Below are 21,063 nucleotides of genomic sequence, written 5' to 3'. Positions count from 1 at the left end.
ATCATATCACACAAATCACGAATGGTGAACACACCCACTGGATGGCAGTGTTGCCTTGCCCATCTCTTATAACCTGATCTGAACGTATCTCACAGCTTCACGCAGTTGTTTTGCATCAGTGTTATCAAGAGTCTGGACCTCAAATGTGTCTGTCTCTAAAACCTGCTGGCACCAAGGTGACATAGAATACTGTTCTGAACAGGGAAATACAGGGCTGTGCTTCAACTTGGCAATGCATTAGTCTGCACCATTGTGCCAGATACAACCATGAGCGGGTACCATAGCAGTATATCGTGCTAATAGAGAGAAAAACACCAAATAGCCTCATAGATACAATATACTGATTCTGAAGATCAGTTTTCTGGCTGCATGGTACCATCAGTGTTTCATTCAAGTATACTCAAGTATGCTATGCTACTCATAGATAACACTTGGAAGCAGTGGAGTGGTAAGGAGAATATCTCCACCATGATTGACTATTGGCCCAGCTGCAGTGCTGACTCATTGGTGGGTGGGCGGGGGGGTGAAGTGATCACACACACTGATAGCACCCTGGTAATGCAGCAGCTCTCAGAGGGAGTAGAGGGAGGCGTGAAAAAGACTAGTGGGCAATTCCACGGTAACAGAATGACCCTGGGGTTTTTCACTTTCAAATGTATGCCAAACAAAAACCCTTGATAGCAAAGTCTAACAAACTATACAACTCTATGCACAAGGACTACTTCTAACAACTGAAAAAAAGAAAAGAAAAAAAAAACACAGAACTGCAGTTTCAAAGTTCGGTAACAGAATGACTTTAAAATCTCCCTAGGTTGTTTATGTAACACGTTTCCCCAAAACTCTGTAAAATATCTGCTCCAAATTAAGATTCAAATATGTCTGCAGAAAGAGTGGGGTGTTAGGTATCATATGATACCTTGAGTTGAAAATATCTCTTTTGGTTGTTTAGCTTCCATAAGTGAAGTGGATTTAGATCTGGTAACAGAATGACTACTTACTTACTAAACGGGTCCCCTACAGAAATGCATAATTTCTGGATTTTATATGTCTTTCTATTTCCCTATTTTAGCTACATCATCATGTACAAAGGTATACATATACAATAGACACTCTCATCAAGGTTCTCATTTACACCAATGACATTTGTGGTTCAGTGTCTTTTTCTTCATTATATTAAAAAAATAGCCGACACCTTTGGCAGCAAAAAAAACAAGTTTACAAGTAGGCTTATGTCATGTGTAGACACACACAGACACACCCAATCTGCTCCAAGAAATGCCTGAAAAATGAAAATGTTTTTTGTCTGCAACTGGTATGGGAAGGATCCTCAGAGTCTGTCTAAGGGACATCACACCATATGTGCCAGTGCACTCTTTCATGATGAAGATAAATCCCTTGATGTCCTTTTTATGGAAGTGTGCAACATGTACAGTGCCTTCGTAAAGTATTCAAACCCCTTCACTTTTTCCTCATTTTGTTGTGTTATAGACTCAATTTAAAATGGATTGAATTAAAAGAATTTGCCATCAATCCACACACAATACCCCAGAATGACAGTGAAAACACGTTTTTTGAAATTTCAGTAAATTTATTAAAATTGAAATACCTCATGTACATAAGTATTCAGACCCTTTGCTATGACACTCTTAAAAGTAGCTAAAATGCAAAAATGTCATCAACAAATCACTCAATAAGTTGAATTGAGTCCATCTTAATGCAAGGATAACAGTTCATGTAATTTTGGAATTAATGTCTTTGTTTTTATAGGGTCTCTGATTTGCATAAGAATCGATTAAACACTGTGTGGATCAGGTTGTAAATGAGCAAATGGAGAGGAACAAAACTGCTCAGGAATTCTGGCCGCTGCTTTTGTGCTTTCTTTGTGCCACTGCTTTCTCCTGTGCAGACAGGATTGGGAGGCTACACTGTATCCAGGCTCACCATTATCAGGCTTTTGTATTTGTCTGGAGGCTGTTCAATATGCTGCCGGAGGAGTGGAGCTTGGCCCCCAGTAGCTTCTGCTGTTATTAGATTGGGGGGTAGTGAGTGAGTGAGTGAATTTGAAGCCAGGCCAAGCCGTGCAGGTGTTGGCTGGCTGTTTCAGCTAGAGCAGTAGCAGCTGCCAGACTGCTAACCTCACTCACAGCTCTAGCTTTACAGAGAAACCTGACTCTGCATGTCTTCCAGACCCCTCTGGGCGTGAAGAAGAAGAATGTAGGCAATGCTTTCTCTCTCGCACTCTCTGTTTTTCTCTTGTCTTTTCCTGTATGTTTTGTTTGCTCTTTCTCTCTCATTCTCTGTTGCAGCAGTATCCTGATTTCATTACACCTACACACCCTTGCAATGAGGCACTTGACGAGAAGAATCACCTCACTGTGCAATAGTTCACTCAATGTTGTGTGCAAGTGGCATCTAAGTAGCTACACTACTGTTGCAGTGTTCTCTTTGGGCATTTATTGAAGCATTGTTGTCATACTACCAGTCTCTTTCCACAACTGCTGTGCCTTTTTGGTCTGAGACTACCAACGTCATAACTGAGTGAGTCATAGTTATTTCCTGCTCTTTTCTGTCTTTATGTATAATACATACTTGTTCTTTTCTTGATACAGATATAAGGAGGGAGGAGAAGCTCTGCTGGTCCTATTGCCCTCAGAGGAGAAGGGCATGATCACTCAGCTCCAGGAGAAGAAGGTCCCCATCAACAGAATCCAGTAGGTACCTTACAGTATAACACCTTACAATATCACCTTAGTTATCTGGCCAATAATTGTATTCCTCTACTACTATTGTACGATTATTATCTCCTTGCTCTCTCCCAAACAAATAAAGCCCTGTGGGAATAGTGACATTTTACCATATGCTGCTCTTTCACCTGCTGAAATTCATTGCATAGTGGGATATTTAACAAAGCAGAGTCAACATGTAAGCCAGCTAACTTCTCTTCTCTGTTCAGGAGCCACTCTGTATTTATGCTATAGCCTATATCGTATCGCTCTTTTATCATACTGTGCTTTGAGGTTTATCAGCTGGCAAATGTGTTTATCCCGTTTTGTGAAATACATCCCTAGTGTGTGATTAAGGGACAGTCTAGTGCGTGCCATCACTGTTGTGTCCGACCACTCAGGTCTAAAAGTAAGAGACTGGGGTCTGGTTTGAGACTGTGAGACAGTCAGAGGCTGAGTGGATATGGGAGGGTCTCTAAGCAGTGTAGTAAGTAGGCCGCGTGCGTGCGTGCATGCATGTGTGTTTCTGCTCTCACAGTGGAGACCAGACCTGAGCCCCTCTGGCTAAATGCTGATAAGCACTGGGCCCTGCATGGTGCCCTCCACAGGCACACTTGTTTATGCAGAAGCAGTAAGTCAAACACACACCTCTCTCTCTCTCTCTCTCTCTCTCTCTCTCTCTCTCTCGCTCGTCTAAACACACACTCATGCATGCACACATATACACCAGAGACATACAGATGCATGCAACATAGACTCTCTTTCTCATACATACACACGCTATACACAGTCTCTCATGCATGCCTTACAAGCACACTCTCATTACGGTTGATTAGACACTGCCATTCACTGCCACTTTGGTATGCAGTGAAATCCATTCTATTATTATTAATGCATAATGCAGACAACACATGTACACAGACAAGATGAAAATGTATTATTGGGGAAAATTTTGTCTCTGATGGTTTTTTTATTCATATTGATTGTATTGTTGGCCTGATGGCAGCTACGACATAATAAGTTGCTTATCTAATGGAAAATCCACAGGCCTCTATTGAAAGAGAGAGGGTGGAGTGAGAGAGAGGTAATGGCAGAGTAGAGTAGCCTCCAGTGAGGTGTGTGTCGGAGCATCTGTTTTGATTGAGAATAAGGATGAGGTTATCACTGAGATCAGGTTATCACTGAGAACTTGTCCTCCTTCCCTGGTGTTTGGGTTGGGGGGGGGGGGGGCTGCTGATGTTGGTGTGGGATGTTTGTGGGGTTAGGGTTATGTGGACGTACAGTAATATGCAAGTGAATTAATTTGTGAGGTGTATAAGGTTTCAGATGTTTGTGGTTGGTTATGGGGCAGGATTTGAGGGAAGTGCGTCCGTGCATCCGTCTGTGTGTACCGGTATTTAGTGCTTGTGTAATGTGGTGTGGTGTGTTTGAGGGTGCGTGTTGTGCTCGGCCTGTGTGGCTTCATCAGCAGGCTGCAAGGTCGTCAGCGTCTCTCCACCTGGCAGTGGAGCTGCGTGAGGAGAATGGGAATGAGGCCGGGGGACGTTCAGGATGGATAGTGCTTAATGCAGCTTTACCTGTGTGTCTGATTGTCTGTCTGTGTTTGTGTTTCGGTGCATAGGAATAGTCTTCTGATGAAACATCCTCAGATTCTTTCTTTTGTTGAATTACTTGAAAAATATATACAGTATACATTTTATTAAAATACAACATATTTCACACAAGTGAAAGCCACTCCAGCTACCCAGTCCACATTAACCGCCCACCCCCCCCCACCAACCCACAACCATTTCTTCTGAGCCATTCTGCACCCCAATACCTGATGTATGACAGAACAACAAAGTGTTTTATTTCCTAATTGTGGCTCTTGGCTTTGTATGGGGGGAGTTGGGAAGAAGTTTATGGTTACAGCCCCAGCGAATCAGCTAGTGGGGCACTTACTCAACTTTGCATTGTATTTTTAATAAGTCTGCCAATTATCTCAAGCTCATAAGGTTAGGAAAGTTATTTGAAATTAGATGAATGTTGAATTCATTCTGGGAGATGGATGATGACGAGTACCATCTAATTAACCTCCATGTCAGCCTCTTTTATTCTTTTTGTTGATCTTCGACCACACAGATATGATCACTAATCTACACCACAAGGCTGCTGTCGGGAAACAAAGAGCACACACAATCAGGGTTTGGGTTAACTCCATTTCAACTCAGGGGCACTACACACAGATATTTAGTATCTTTCAAAAACAGATTGAGCCAAAAATATTTCTATGGAGTTCTCATGTTGATTGAAGGCTGAGATGACAGACAACCATCCACCATTTGTACATTTGTCAACTCAGAATGAGTTGAATTTTCTATGTTTAGAAAATGCGGATGCTTTTGTCATTTCATCTGTTTCGGTGTGTGTACAGTCAATTCAGCAGATGAACAGATATTAATGCCATGAATTGAAAATGTACTTTTTTTTTTTTTAATGTAGACTTGAGTTGCTATGGACCCTTACCCTGGTCCCAATTCATAGCCACACTGGTTGTTGTAAATGTCTTTGGACAGTGAGGAAAACTCCTCTATGCCATCCCTACCATGGTATTCCCCCTGTCTCCTGTGGCCTCTTTGACATTGAGGTGGGCAATGGAGAGGAAAATGGACCTCTACAAGTGCCCTCTCTCCCGCAGATTTGGCACAAGGTGCCATTGTGGCAGTGTGTGACTCACTAGACCCTGACAGAGAGGGAGTTGATCCATTTCAATTTGTCACAAATGGCCTGAGCCGGGCTGGGTTTTCTCAGAGAAATAAGTGTTGGATCCATGTTTTGGATATAGACGTGTTCTATATGGAAAGGTAACATTTCCGTCCGAAATTATATGGAAGTTAATTAAACTCAACCGAATAGTGTTGCACTAACTGGACTGCAGGTAGTATGTAGTGAAGTGATTCCGCAGACTATAACTAGGGCTGTGACGGTCATGGAATGCAAATAATCATTATAACCGTCATAACCGTTTCACCGTAAGAAGATGTCATTATTGATTCAACAGAAAGCAAGAACATCAGGCATAAAATAAAGTGCACACATATTTAACAAAAGAGCCTGCCATGTGAATGCGTGGAATAGAAATATTGCTTTTTAATAAATAGTCTACACAAATAAAATAGCAGGCAGCCGGCGCTTGATAAATAGAACAATTACAAACACAAAACACACGCTAAGTCTACCATAGTCAGTGCAAATCGACTGTTGTGCGTGTCCTTTTAAAATAACAGACTAAAAGAGCAAAATAAACACATGCTATTTAATAGCAAAATTGGCGAACTATAAGAACTATACTCTCTCTCCCTCAAAATACAAAAGTTTGATAGACTGATTATTCTCGCAAAACAATTGGTAATAATAATTATTTTACACATGATATTAGGTAAAGAATATCTACATGAAAATAAAAATCCATGTGAAAATCCTAAAATCAATGTATTTCAACGGTTATGATGGTCGTTGTTTTTTCTTTTCACGGTCGTCCTCATGTAACCGTTTAACCACGTAACTGTCACAGCCCTAACTACAACTGTAGAATTATTGACAAAGAATCCTGTCTGTGGTCCTGATGACCAAGAATAAAGTATGCAGTCATGAACCAAGCAAATACTGTAGCCTGCTTCAATGCCCTCCATGTTGGCTGTAATGATACAGTCATGAGAAAAAGTTAGGACACCCCCCAAAATATTAAGTTATTCTCTTAAAAATATGGACATATCAATATGTTATCTTCTTTCTAACAATGTCTATAGATAAAGGGGATGTAATTGAACAAAAAACTATGAAAATGTAACTTTGTAATCATTTATTTAACGAAAAATTAACAATAATGCCAATTCCTACTGAGGAAAAAGTTAGGACACCCTATGCCCTAATAGCTAGTATTGCCCCCCTTGGCTGAAATAACCTCAATTAGACGTTTCTTATAACTGTCTACAGGTCTCTGACATCAATTGGGAGAAAGTTTTTCCCACTCCTCCTTGCAGAATTCTTTCAGCTGTGTGATGTTCGAGGGGTGTCTTGCATGCACAGCCAGTTTCAAATCAATCCACAGCATCTCAATAAGATTAAGATCCGGGCTTTGACTTGACCATTCCAGAACTCTCAATTTATTTTTCTTGAGCCATTCCTTGGTAGATTTACTGGAATGTTTTGGGTCATTGTCATGTTGCATGGTCCACATCTGCTTCAGCTTCAACTTTCGAACAGATGGTCTCACATTTTCCTCAAGCACCCTCTGATACAATACAAAATTCATAGTGGATTCTATGATGGTGAGCTGACCAGGCCCTGCTGCAGAAAAGCAGCCCCAAACCATGACATTTCCACCCCCATGCTTCACAGTTGGTATGAGGTTCTTGTTCTCAAATGCTGTCTTGGTTTTGCGTCAAACATGTCTACTCTTACTGTGCCCAAATAGTTCAACTTTGGATTCATCTGTCCAAAGCACATTGTTCCAGAAGTTCTGGTCTTTCTCTAGGTGTTCTCTGGCAAACTTTAGTCTTGCCCTGATGTTTTTTTTTGACAGCAGGGGTTTCCTCCTTGCACACCTCCCATGTAATGCAAACTTGTTCAGTCTCTTTCTTATGGTGGATGCATGTACTTTGACATCAATTGTGGCAAGAGATACCTGTAGGTCTCGTGATGACATTCTGGGATTGTTGGAGACTTCTTTAAGCATCTTTCGGTCAGCTCTTAGGCTGAACTTGCTTGGGCGGCCTGACCTGGCCATGTTGGTGGTGGTTTTAAATGTTCTCCACTTGTAAATTATTTTCCGGACAGTGGAATGGCCAATTTCGAATAGTTTGGAGATCTTTTTATATCCCTTCCCAGACTCATATGCATCTACAATTTTTCTTCTGAAGGCCTCAGAGAGCTCTTTTGATCTCGCCATGGTGATGCAACTCACTTCAACAATCAAGAGCAAACCAAACTAAATATCTGAGGTTTAAATAGGACAGGCTCCTCCAAAATCCTCTGTAACGATGTTCTAATCATTTGCACCTGATGTGGTGCTCTTTATTATAATTTTAGGCATTTTAAGTGGAGCTAAATGTAGGGGTGTCCTAACTTTTTCCTCACAAGAAGATTGCATTTCTATTAATTACATTTTACCAATAATCTTTTAAATAATTTGTTTCAGTTGTATTTGTTTAGTTATATTACCTCAATTTTTCAATATTGTTCAAATGAATATCAAATGTCCATATGTTTGAATATGTTGAAGAAGACAAAGGTTTTCATAGGGTGTCCTAATTTTTTCTCATGACTGTATGTGTGCATGTGGTTTGTTTTCAGGGTTAATCCATTGAAGCTGCAGAGCGTGGGGCAGAAGTTGGAGGCGTTCCTAGCCCAGGAGAAAGAGCAGAAGGAGAGGGCACAGAGGGTCAGTAGCTCCCCAGTGTTAATGTTGGTCTAGGACTGCCTGGTTTAAAGGATAAATTAACTTTTTTAAATGTTTTATATATATAAACAAATCTAAAAAATGTTTATGTAAATGGGATGCTGTAGAAGGGTACAGACACTTTTTTTTTTTGTGAATTTGCTTGGTTTTCATGAATGTATCCCACCAGTGATGCTCCTCATCAGGCTCATCTGGACTCCTATCGCTTCTATTGTAGCCTGATGAGGGGTATTGCTGGTGGGTTAAGTTTCTCAAAACCAAGCAAATTCACAAAAAACTGTCATTACCGGTCTACAGCATTCTATTTACATCAAAAATAGACATTTGGCAAAGAAATAAAAAACTTAAAGCTGGCGAAAAAAGAGAGACCTTCTGAAGGCACAGATGGAGCTCCAACTCCCAAAGCACAGCCTTTATTCTAGTGAGATATTAAGTTTGATCAGCTTTAATAATAACTATCTAATTTATAGTGTAGACTATGCAAGCATATTCAATGTTTAAACAATAATCTATCCTAAATTAATGTTCATGTTATGATTCAAATATGCCTTAGCCAATAATAACAATCACAACGAGCATACAGTGCTTTCGGAAAGTATTCAGACCCCTTCACTTTTTCCATATTTTGTTGTTTTATAGACTCAATTTAAAATGGATTAAATTAAAAGAATTTGCCATCAATCCACACACAATACCCCAGAATTACAAAGCAAAAACACGTATTTAAAAAAGTAAATGTATTAAAATTGAAATACAGAAATACCTCGTACATAAATATTCAGACCCTTTGCTATGACACTCTTAAAATTAGCTAAAATGCAAAAATGTCATCAACAAATCACTCACTAAGTTGAATTGAATCCATCTTAATGCAAGGATAATAGTTAATGTAATTTTGGAATTAATATATTTGTTTTTATAGGACTTCTGCATTGGAATTTGCATTGGAATCAATTACACACTGTGTGGATCAGGTTGTCATTACAAACTGAGCAAATGGAGAGGAACAAAACTGCTCAGGAATGCGACCCTGTGGCCTGGGGAGACAAAAATCTACAAAGTTGAAAACACAGTCGGTGGGACAACATCATCTCAGTCACAAAAATTGGTCAATAACCAAGTGGCCAAAAATTATTTTAATTAATTCCCTTAATGGAAAATAATCTCTCATATCCCTTCAGATGTGTACGGGTGATAATCCATTATCATCATGCAAAGTAATCCACAGTTTAATGGTCCAAATATCCTTGATTTCACGAATGGCGTCAAGCAAGGCCTGCTTCATCGATTGACAAGATTATTAGATCAGTCGACTCATTAAAAACGTCTCTCTTCTAAGCCTGGTTATGAAACTTATAACCCATCACTGACTATTCTGAAGCTGTGCATGTCGTTATAATATTGAATGTTCTATTATCGTTTCACAACTTGGTTCATCATCACAAAGTTGTAATTTTAGAACATCAGGACATCATACAATCATTCCTTCATCATTGCAGAATTTCTATTAGTCTTATGATCTTGCAGTCGCAAGTTAGAACCATTGTTGAGAACATACAAGATAATTAGGCTTCATATAGTGGCCTATACTGCACAGAGAATATAATGTACAGTAGCCTACTAGTTGCAGCTGTTCAAGCTGCTCACACATTCTCTGTGTGTGCTCTGGCTGGCGTAAGTGCTAACATATGACGTCAGCACTTTATAGAAGTAAGAGAAATGCTTCTATCGTCTAATCTGGGCTATAAACATTTACGATGGCCAAGGTCTGAATTTATGTATTTGAAAGTAATTGTAGAACATGAAAGTCCAGCTGGAACCAACCTCATTTGGCCAGGAACTACAAGTGAGAACTACAACGGTACCACGAGTGGCCACAAGGTTTTGTGGCATGCCCGCCAGACAGCCGATTGATCCCCTGGTTTTAGTTCATAGTCAGTTGTGGCCAGTTGTGTTGGCACCCTCCAGAATGTTAGCTGTTTCTTCAAAAATAAGTAAAAATTGAACTAACTTTTGTTCTTCATACAATTATTAATTTAATAACTGTACAGAACAAAAATAACATTCTGAAACTAGAATTAAGCATTTTAGCCCAAATTAGCCTGGATATAAGTGTTACCACCTAAGAGCTAGTACTTTGTTGCACAGCCTTTGGCGAAGATTACTCCCTCAAAACGCATCTTACATCAGTGAGCTTGCTGCACCTTGCTACTGGCAATTTGCTCCACTTTTTCCACTCTTCAGTGGCACACCGCTCCTATTCTTGGATGTTTAAAGGGTTCCTTTGACCAACTGCTGTTTTTAGATCTTGCCATACTGTAGATTTTTGCTATACTGTGGGATTAAGATCAGGACTCATTGCTGGCCTCTCCAGACTACACCAGTGTTTCATTCGGAACCATTGCTTTTGGATGTATGTTTCGACAGAGACCCAGGTTTTAGACACTGGTTGTGTCCATTTTGTTCCAAAATGCCCTGATAATATTTTAGTTTCATGATACCATCCACACGTTCAAGGCTTCCATTACCAGAGGCAGCAAGGCAACCCCACAACAGTTCTTTTCTTTGAATGTTTCATTTGGTCATCAGTAAACATAGTGCTGATCTGCATTGCCAAAAAGCTCTAATTTCAATTTATTGGTGCACAGAACCTTCTGGGAAAATGTTCTGGTGACCGATGAAACACAATTAGATCTCTTTGTCAATGCAGATGATCAGCCCCATCACCTGGCCACAGTTCAAATGGAACCCCTAACCCCTGCTCCAAGTCATGTCTTGTAGACCTGAAAGGATCAGTAATATTTTTAACCTAAGCACTTTGGTAGGCTAGGTGGTGTTTTGGCTCATAGTGCTTACACCTATGAAATTCATTTCCAGAAAATGCTGAGGGGTAGATGTCAGGGTTCCATTTAGGACTGGCTAAAATCATTGTAACTCACCCTATCCACCGCCCTCACATTCCCACCTGGATTTGTACGCAAGCCATGTTGGCAGAAGAACACTCAACACACATTGGCTAATTCATCTCAATGATGCAGGGTAATTTTGATTCTATCATAGCAGCATAGATGTTTATAGCAGCATAGATGTTTCCACACAGTACAATACTCCAGCGCAGACACCTTGTTGCCTTCATTCACTCTGTTGCTGCATTATGTCTTATATGAGATTTGATATAAATTACACTTATCTTAGTCACAAACATCCCTGCATGGACGCTATGATCATTGCACACAATCTTTTTGGTCTTTTAACAATGTTATTTTACACCATTTCATGCATCATCGGGTTGTTTCATCTCAGGCATCTAATCATAATTTGAGATGGGGCAACACATTTCTATTGAGGAAAAGAGCTCACTTGAAGTAAAAGAGGGCCTTATCTCAGTCCTGCACCATTCCGTGTGATTCATCGCCTCCCTGTTCTGGCTGTGTTGTATTGTATGTGGAGATTGCAGCGTCAATTTTGCTCACCTTTCCTCACGCTCTCATTTGCAGTGTTTTGTCTCCTACCTGCGCTCTGTCTACCTTATGAAGAACAAAGATGTCTTTGATGTGTTCCAGCTCAAGCTTCAGGAGTACGCAGTGTGAGTATGGCAGAGACAAAGTCATTTTTAAACACTTAGCTATCGCTCTGCTGGTTGAAGCCTTTTCCTTATATCTTGTTCTAATTGTTCTGAGCCCTCCCAGTCCCAATCCTGAGAGAATGTCACACAGGCCACAATATGCTTGTTAGCTGTGCATGACATGGTTCACTGAGCACAATGCACAACATTATGCACAAGGCCTGACTGCATTTTGCAGAGGAGAATCTTTAGAGAATATGGTGGGGTACATTAGGAGAGGCCTCCCACAGAATTAGCTTTTGCCTTAGCAGTAGTTTGCTCGAGCAGCCTTTTGACTATAACATGACACACATATTTATCAATCACTGTCTGTCATCAATCCTTAAATGAACAAAACCAACCGTAGATTGTCTTACTTGTGCTTCTTTGTTTTTGTTTTGGTTCTTTTGACAGTTCACTGGGCCTGGCGGTAGCTCCAAGGGTGCGATTCCTAAACAAAGCCCAGAAACAAAAGGCAGATGGGCAGGAAGAGGAGGAAGAGGTCCTGAAGAGCTTTCAGGCCCAGCTCAAAGGAGAGGGCCCCAGCTTGAAAGGCCAAGAGTCACAGAGCTCAGATGATGAGGAGGATGATGATCAGGAGGAGGAGGGGGGAGAAGATAAACGGCCGACGGGTCTCCTATTTGATCCAGATGAGGATGAGGAGGATGATGATCTGAAGGACTTGGACTTGCTGACTGTTAAACGAAAAGACGTCTTCAGTCTGGAGGAGGGTGAACAAGACCATGAGGTGAGATGCTGTTTACTAATGTAGTGTCAATCATAATAGTAATGTAGCTCAATTCTTGCTTAGTCCTAACTAATATTATCATCCAAAAGAACAATTACCGTTGACATCATCACATTTCAACAATTTCAGTTAAGCAGATTATATTGATAGCCAAGGCCTACTTTTTATATCGCTATCACTTTTCAAGCTTCATTTCAAAGTGTGGGCTTTTTTTGGTGTGTTTTTTTTTGTGCCTAATTTTGGAATGCAGCAGAGCCAGTGTGAACAGTAAGAGGCCTTGGGAACAGTAGAATTAGCATGCCCAAATAAGTGAGCAGCCACAATTAACGTCAAAGCACACTCAGGAGCCAGTCCCACTGCCAAACGAGAAACATTCATCTCAACAGTCAGGCAAAATAAGCATCTGTTTATAACCATGGCCAATGATTCAGCTATTTCAAGTATGAACATTATTCTCTGTCCAGGTTTTTCTGGAAACATAGATGGCTATACATTTGTAATAGTGTTTTACATGCGTTTCTAGTACACACCTACAACCATCTGTTTTTCTAGCAAATTGATATATATATATATATATATATATATATATATATATATATATATATATATATATATATATATACACACACACACACAGTGGTGTGCTGTAAATCTTGGGCAGATCACTTTTTCTCCAAACTTTCCCCTTGCAATCACTTTAGTACATAATCATTTTCATCTCATCTGTCCACAAGACCTTTTCCAGACCTCTGCAGGCTTTTTAGCAAACTGTAACCTGACCATGCTTTTTGAAGATAACTAGTGGTTTGTACCTTGCACTGAAGTGTCTAGCTGGTAAAGTATTCTGCGGATAGTAGTCTCTGACACATTCACGCCTACTTCCTGGAGAGTGTTCCTGATCTGTGGGACAGTTGTTTTGGGGGTTTTCTTAATTATGCTGAGCATCCTTCGGTCATCCACTGTAGAAGTCTGCCTTGGCCTACCAGCCCGTTTGCGATTGCTGAGATCACCTGTGTTTTTTCTTCATTTTTAATGATGTTCCAAACTGTTGTTTTTGTTAGCCTAAGGTTTTGGCTGTGTTTTTTTTCTATTATTCAGCCTAATAAAGGCTTCCTTGACTTTCATTGACACCTCTTTGGTCCTCAAGTTGACAGACACCAATAGCAAATTCCAAATGCAAAGCCTAAATCAATACTAGACATTGACAGCTCTCTTATGCCTGCACAAATGATGTGACAGAACACACCAGACTTACCAGAAACACCTGTCAAGCCAATTGTCCCATTACTTTTGGGTACCCTGAAATAGGGGGACTATGCATAAAAAGTGTTGTAATTTCTGAATGGTGAAACCAATATGTACACAAATACCATCAAATAAAAGCGCGAGTCTCCACTTTAAACTCACATTAATTGTTTGATTTAAAATCCAAACGTTTGAAGTGTAGAGCCAAAAGAAGAGAAAATGATTCACTGTCTCATTACTTACTTAGGGCACTGTATATAGAAAAGAGATTCTGGACGGAAACTTGATCCCTTCAAAAATGTTTTATTGCTGACGCTTTTTGGAGCAAGCTCCTTCATCAAAGCATAATATTACAAGAGGCCTTAATGACTGTGCATATTTGGCAGTGTATACACATTGATGTCAGTTTTCAGATTCTTGATAGAGGGTACTTCTCTCCTGGAGAGAGAACTTATCTCTATCGGTGCCCAACTACGTTTCATCATGTAGAAGTGGGCTACTAATTTACTCATTCAGACCAAGCTGCACTTGTTTCAAGTGTGACATGAGTTTAGTGTACATTTGTCTGATTCAGATTCATGAACTTCTTCTCAGGAATAGAGGTCAGCCGACTCAGAATTGCTCCTTTTTGGAAGAAAAATGGGTCCCTCCAAGCCTTTCTTGCTTTTATATTTGGAGTTGCTGTGCTCCTTGGGGCAAACAAATTGGGCTAGCTCCCATGTGAAGTTTGAAATAAAACATCCCAGTTATCCTGCAAAAAGTGTGTGTGTGTGTGTGTGTGTGTGTGTGAGAGAGAGAGAGAGAAAGAGAGATTGAGTAGAGGTCATGGGGAGTTTAGCTCACTCTTTCATTGACTCCTCTGCAGTGGGCTAAGAATATGATGAAGGTGGCTGAGGGTCGCTGCTACTGTAGTGTGTCTTCAGCTGATGTGTGGGAGGCTATAGAGTGGTGTTCTAGTCAGACATGATTCACTCTCCAAACAAGGTGGAGAGGATTTTACATTCTGCTCCTCATCCGTATGGATTGAAGGCAATGGTACCACTTGCATTACATAACTACTGTGCAGTTTCTTCAATTTGTACAGGCATGTCCCGTGGGAGCATTCTATATGAAATTAGTCTCCTGTTGACTTGACCCCTTTTCATTTCAATTAACTTAATTTGTTGTATTTGGAAAGACCGTTTTAGTAGCAATTCTACTCTCCAAATGAAAGCCTGAAGAATGGACATGGTGAAGTGTTTATAATTGACTGCCCAACTTTTATTAAAGGTGATACTGACGTCAATCTCATTAAGTAAGCTATCTCCTCTGAAAGCCTAGCCATCAACCTGTTCAATCAAAAATGCATTTTTCTGACCAATGGGTAAGATAATACGTTTTTCATTGTGTGGACTCTCCTCTAAGAAAACCAATGGTCCAAACTGCATGTTTATCATAATCCCTTCAAAAGTTATTTGTGTATGGGTGCTTAGTGGCGTAGCAAAACTAATGCGCATACCACATAATCACAAGGTTCCTGGTTCGATTCCGACCCTCGACATATCTTGCATATCATCCCTCCTCTCTCTCACCCATCCTTCCTGTCAACCTCTAATGTCTCTATCCCAATGAATAAAGCAGAAATGCTTTATAAAAAAAGTTGTTTGAGTGTTTACCCTTGAAGAATGGACAAAATAAGGGTGACATGAGGCCACAGAAAAAGTGGTAAAAAATCTGGAAAATAGCATCCCAACTAATTAGCTCTAGGCTACTACTACTAGGCTACCTGACAGGCTCACTTTCTTATTGAACTCGTCATCTTTCTTATTGAATCTGTAGGATATAAAGCAATACAGAGGTAAGATCGATATTGATTTTGAGACATGACGTATAGTATTTTCTAGTATAAGCCTTTATATTAACGCGGAATGAGTCTTCTTTTTCAAAGATTTCTCACAAAAACGGATGTTTCTTTGTCAACTGAGCATATGCCGAGGATTTCTTTTTAGCCTTTTACTTCAGCTCATATCATCCCTATTTAGCTTTTTGTGACCAGCAGAAACAACTTTGAAGATGACCACCACAACATGACAACCACCACTCTGTCAATGGTCAGTGGTCAATGATTATTATCGGATGTATTAGCTTACAAAATCAGACTTTTTGGATACAATGTTAATGAAAGGTTAGAGAAATCCCCCTCTGAACGATTCACAACATGAAGGATCATATGGTTTTGGTAAAACCTATTTTTATAACATTAGGAAGTGAAATTTCATCACCAAAGCGCGTTTTCTATCACTCTGTCAAGACTCAATGGGCTAGGAGAGGAGCTCTTTCATCTCTTTCTGTATAAAGGAGATCAGGGTGTTCTCACCCCTATCACTCCAGCCTTTCATCCCCAGCCGCCAGAATCTGTTCAGCTCAATTACCTCAGATTGTCATTGGACTGAAGGAAACAGAGCCCCCTCACTTTACTTCCACTGTCTCCATGCCTGATCTGGCCCTAGAGGGGTTAGGAAGTTCCTTTAGATAGAGGCGTCTCAAGAATTATGTTGTATTGATTGACTGCTTGCTACTTGATACCTCTTTAACGATCAAACATGTCAATAATGATTTATAGTTTATGTGTGTGTTCCTGGCATTTAGGTAGAATCTTTCTACAACATGAGCGACTGTTCACAGCTTGAAGGAAATAAGTCAGTCATATAATGCTGTTAATGTTTTGCATATGTGCAGTGTCTGATATCGATAGGCCTTATTAGCGTTATGATATCCAATAATCTGATAAGCATTAGTTGATAGCCAGTGCTTTTTGGACAGCTGTTTCAATATGTTTATGTCGATAATGCTATTAATGTTTCGCATCTGGATGCTGTCGTTTTTCTCGGTCACCGAGTTTGGGTGGTGACAGTCCTACATAATAAGCGATATCATTCATATCCTGGGAGATGTGTCCTTTAAAATGCAGCTTTTGTGAGGGCAAGATTGATTGAAGCAATCTACTGAGAGCAGCCCCTCAGCCTGCAATAACAATCTCAGGAGAGGACGGGAGCCTGTCTGCAGTCCTCTGTGTCAAATGACACCTTTCATCGAGAACGTACTGCATGGCAATTCCATTATGCTAATTGCACTCTTGTCATCCCTCACACCCTCACTCTGAGGAGACAGTTGTATTTTGCCAAAACCCCAAATCCCTTTGTACATCATCCTCCCCTATACAGTATCCTGTAGATCTCTCCCAAGTCATTTAGAGAATATACCAGTATCAACATTTTTTGGGGAATGCTAAAGTTCACATGTGGCATTTGTTACACTTGCAAACTTCAGGGCATGTTTAAGCAATACCATACAATAGGGTGTGCTATATTGTGGATATCTGAAGGGCTGTGATGCGGTCATGGGCACGAGGCGCAGGTATGCAGTGTTTTGACTTGCAAGCAGGTATTTGGGGTAGAGACTATTAATGTAAGTTAGGCATTTCTCAAATTTGAGTAACACTGGTGTTAGGAACTTGGGCAGTATCTCAATAGTGTTACATGATTCTATTTTCATCCCCTTGAATCTATTTTCCAGTGATAGGTGAAGGAGTGGGTGGGTCAGTGGTCTTAGGAAAGGTAAGACCACAAGATAAGAGTAATTCTAACCCCCCCACCCCACTATCACCATCACCACCAACACCACCACCAATTGACAATGTTGTTTGGTTTGGTCCAATGATTGATTCATCCATTGATTGATGAGTGTCTGATTCCTACATTATTGATTAATTGGCCCTTAGCCATTTGTGTCAGGACAGGCAGCCGCAGCTGACAAGGAGAGGAATGTTTCTCAGTGCAGAATTGTCCAAGGATGGAACAAACAATAAATCACCTTTTCCATGAGTTTTAGTAAACTTCTACTATGATATGATATGCTATGATAATGTGTCCAAGCATTATGTTTCATTATGCCTCTAGTCTTGAATCTCTGAATGCTTGTTTGTTTAAGTGTGAATATATTTGTCAAAATACTGAAAAGTAAATATTTCTTTAACAATGATTTTTAGTAGTGCTGTCGATCGATTAAAAAACTAATTAATCGCACAATTTGCTGTGATTAAGCGCTTTTTCTTCTACTTAAGATTGAAGCTTGTAATAATGGATATTTAAATGTAAAATCACGGAGAATCAACACAAAGGAAGTACATTTAAATTCAAATACTATTGTTTAATAGCATCTTTTTAACTTTGAACACAGATTATCTCCAGTGAACTACAGATTTCCAATAAAACCATTAAGTCCATCAAAATTGACTGTCAGCTTGAAAGGCATATTTCTTATATGCACCAATAGAAATAATAATAAAAAAACAGGCCTGTATGTTAAAGGGGACATATTTTACTCTTTTTTGCGTATTTAAAACTGTTCCCTGGGGTCTTTATAAGACGTTTGTGAAACCAGCTTTCTAGGATTTTAGTGTCAGTTGAATTTCAAAACCATCAAGGAATTAAAATTAGATATCAGCTTAGAAGGCAATCATTTCTTATATGCACTAATATAAATGATAATTAACAACAAAAAATGTGTTCCATGTTCACGTGCCAGTTGAATTTCAAAAAGGTCCACAATAGTCCATGCAAATATGAAAAAAGAACAAGGGAAGATTCTGCTGAGAGTTCAGAATGTTGAATATTTCAGCTTAGTCCTCCTTTACATTCAGCCAGTTACTGAGACAGTCCAGTCTGTTTACATTATCAGGGGACAAAGCAGCTCTCTTCTTTTGGATGATGTGGCCTGAGAGTGAGAACAACTTCTCACAAGGCACTGTGGTTGCAGGGGTTGACAGGTACTTGCGTGTAATGCGTGCCAGCCTGGCATGTGTTCCTTCTCTCTTTGACCACCACTGTAGTGGACACCCCTCCATGTCCATTTTGGGCTCTGCTTCGTAGCGGTCCACACATTGTTCTATGGACTCTTCCCCTTCATCTGTATTCATATCAGAAGAAACCAACAAGAAGACGGACATCCTCCTCTTATTTGGCGGCTCTTTCTCTGTTGTCTCTGCAGATGGTTGTTGTGCATGCCTCTCTCCCATCACTAGGTTGCTTACTGAAGCCCAGACCTCATTCCTTTCAACTTTGGGAAGACACTTCAGGTCCTTAAACCTGGGGTCAAGTGCAGTAGTGATCTTCAGCCATGAGGTTGGTGCTGTCCTTCCGTTTAGCTAGGTCTGTGGTAAAGACTGTCTTGAACCTCACTATGTAGATTGGATCATCGTCTGAGGGCTCCATAACTCTGAACAAGTGGCACAAGGCTGGCAACACCACTGAACAGGAGACATACTGCTCTCCCCCCAGCAGTTAAGTCACATATTGGCAATGGAAAGCACAAGATGTTTTAAGCATGTCAGTAAATTGTTATTACACAGAGAAAGACACTCACAACCTTCCTGTCCGTATGCTACACATACACGCACACACACACAGGAGATACAGGGGGGGAGAGAGCGCGAGAACACATGTACAGGGAGAGAGAGAGTGAGAACACACATACACAAGAGGACAGAGAGAGCGAGAACACACATGGGGAGAGAGCTACAACACACACACACAGAAGACACAGACGGGGAGAGAGAGAGAACACACACGACAGAGGGAGAGAGAGGAAAAACAGCACACACAATGAAGACACAGACAGCACACACACACACAACACAGATGGGGAGAGAGAGAGAGAGAGAGAACACACACGACAGAGGGAGAGAGAGGAAAAACAGCACACACATGGAAGACAGACAGAGAGAGAGAGAAGAAAGAAATATTAACTTACCTGCAAGGTTCAAGTAGTTCCTCCAGCTTTTGCAGTTTGGCAAGCTCCTGTGCAGTCAACATGGCAACCATGGAAATGGTCAGTGGAAATTTGTTACGCTGGACCATCTCTAGGGTAGAATTCCATCTTGTTGCAACGTCCTGAACGAGTGATTCTTGCTTCTGTCCAAGTGCAACTTACTGTTCTCTTAATTCCTGAGCATGTGATGGACTATGCTTGGCCAGAACACTTTAGAATCCACTGTCGTGAAGGGAAACCGTGACCGTTCGTTGCAGACTGTGGGCCGTGCAGGACAGGTGTTCAAATGGAAGTAGTGTCGCGGCTGCAACCATGTTATGAGCAGTGTCAGTACCAAGTGTGGTTAACTTTTCCTTGATTTTCAATTCTTTTGCGACATCCAGAAAATGATCAGCACATGCCTCAGCATAGTGTCGCTCTTCTGTTTTACTCGCAGCTAGTGCAAACTATTGCAGATTCCATTCTTAATCAGTGAAGTGCGCTGTGACGCCCAAGTAGTTGTCATTGCTCACAGGAGTCCAATGGTCCCCTCTAAGAGCAATGTCCTTTGCTTGCTTAAGCATGTTCATCCTCCGTGCCCTCTCACCTTCATACAAAGTGTGTATTCTTGACATGATGGTTCCTGTCGAGGCTAGATTATAAGAGTTGTCTCCCGATGCAATTTGAATGATTTCTCTCAGTCCATCATCTTCTACTATGCTAATTGGGCGGCAGTTTTTAGCTATCCAGTTAGCCAAAGCATTAGTTACCTTCTCACTTACAGGTTTTGTTATTTGCCCACGAGTACCACACTCCTGTAATGTAGATTGGCGAAGCCCTGTAGAGATAGTTTGGGTAGGGTGTTTTGCTTTGAAGTGATATTTCAAAGACAAATTACTTCTGTGGTAATTAAATTCGACTTTGCAAACTGTGCAGATTACTTTTGTTTTCTCCAAAGATCCGTCGGGCAAGTGAAACTTTCCGCCTAAAACTTCGTCCCTATCCATCTTTAGCCAGGATGGTTTGGTGGCACACATCGTCACATAGGTCAGCCGCCACAGGAAGTAAACAAAACGCAGCTGTGTTAATTGTGTTACATTTTTTTTAACGCGTTAAATATTTAGAATTAACGCAAGAATTAATGCGTTAATTTTGACAGCACTAATTTTTAGAAAACTGTAGATGTGGTGGAAAGTTATGGATGACATCTCTTACATGACTTGTGTGACGAGGCATGATCTGCCTGTCATATCTGTTTATATTATATCTACTAGCCGATGCAAACATACTGACCTTGAGGGCATTTGATCATGTAGCCAAAACCAATGTCTCCATGGCTCTGGCTGTATCAGCAATCCTGTGGCATTGCCTATCCCAAAGCCTTCAGGAACACTGTGAATCGGACGCTCTACTAAATCAGGATCAAACATTTCTCACACTATTTTTGTTTTTAAAGATGATGAAATATAGAGGGGTTAGAATTTACTTCATGGCTTGTATCTCCTTAAATCTTTTC

General features: G+C 40.5%; 1 protein-coding gene across 1 annotated transcript in view; it reads left to right on the top strand.

Annotated features, from left to right (window-relative positions):
• Window positions 1–21,063, top strand: part of ddx10 (DEAD (Asp-Glu-Ala-Asp) box polypeptide 10) — a 58,051-nt gene that overhangs the window by 6,250 nt on the left and 30,738 nt on the right. Inside the window, exons 10-13 of the mRNA XM_083690026.1 lie at window positions 2,610–2,711; window positions 8,058–8,145; window positions 11,661–11,749; window positions 12,182–12,515. Of these exons, the coding sequence (XP_083546152.1) occupies window positions 2,610–2,711; window positions 8,058–8,145; window positions 11,661–11,749; window positions 12,182–12,515 (613 nt within the window). The remainder of the gene's footprint in view (window positions 1–2,609; window positions 2,712–8,057; window positions 8,146–11,660; window positions 11,750–12,181; window positions 12,516–21,063) is intronic.

Source organism: Argentina silus (genome assembly GCF_951799395.1).
Source record: "Argentina silus genome assembly, chromosome: 2".
NCBI classification, from domain to species: Eukaryota; Metazoa; Chordata; class Actinopteri; order Argentiniformes; family Argentinidae; genus Argentina; species Argentina silus.
This window is presented reverse-complemented; position numbering and strand designations above follow the sequence as displayed.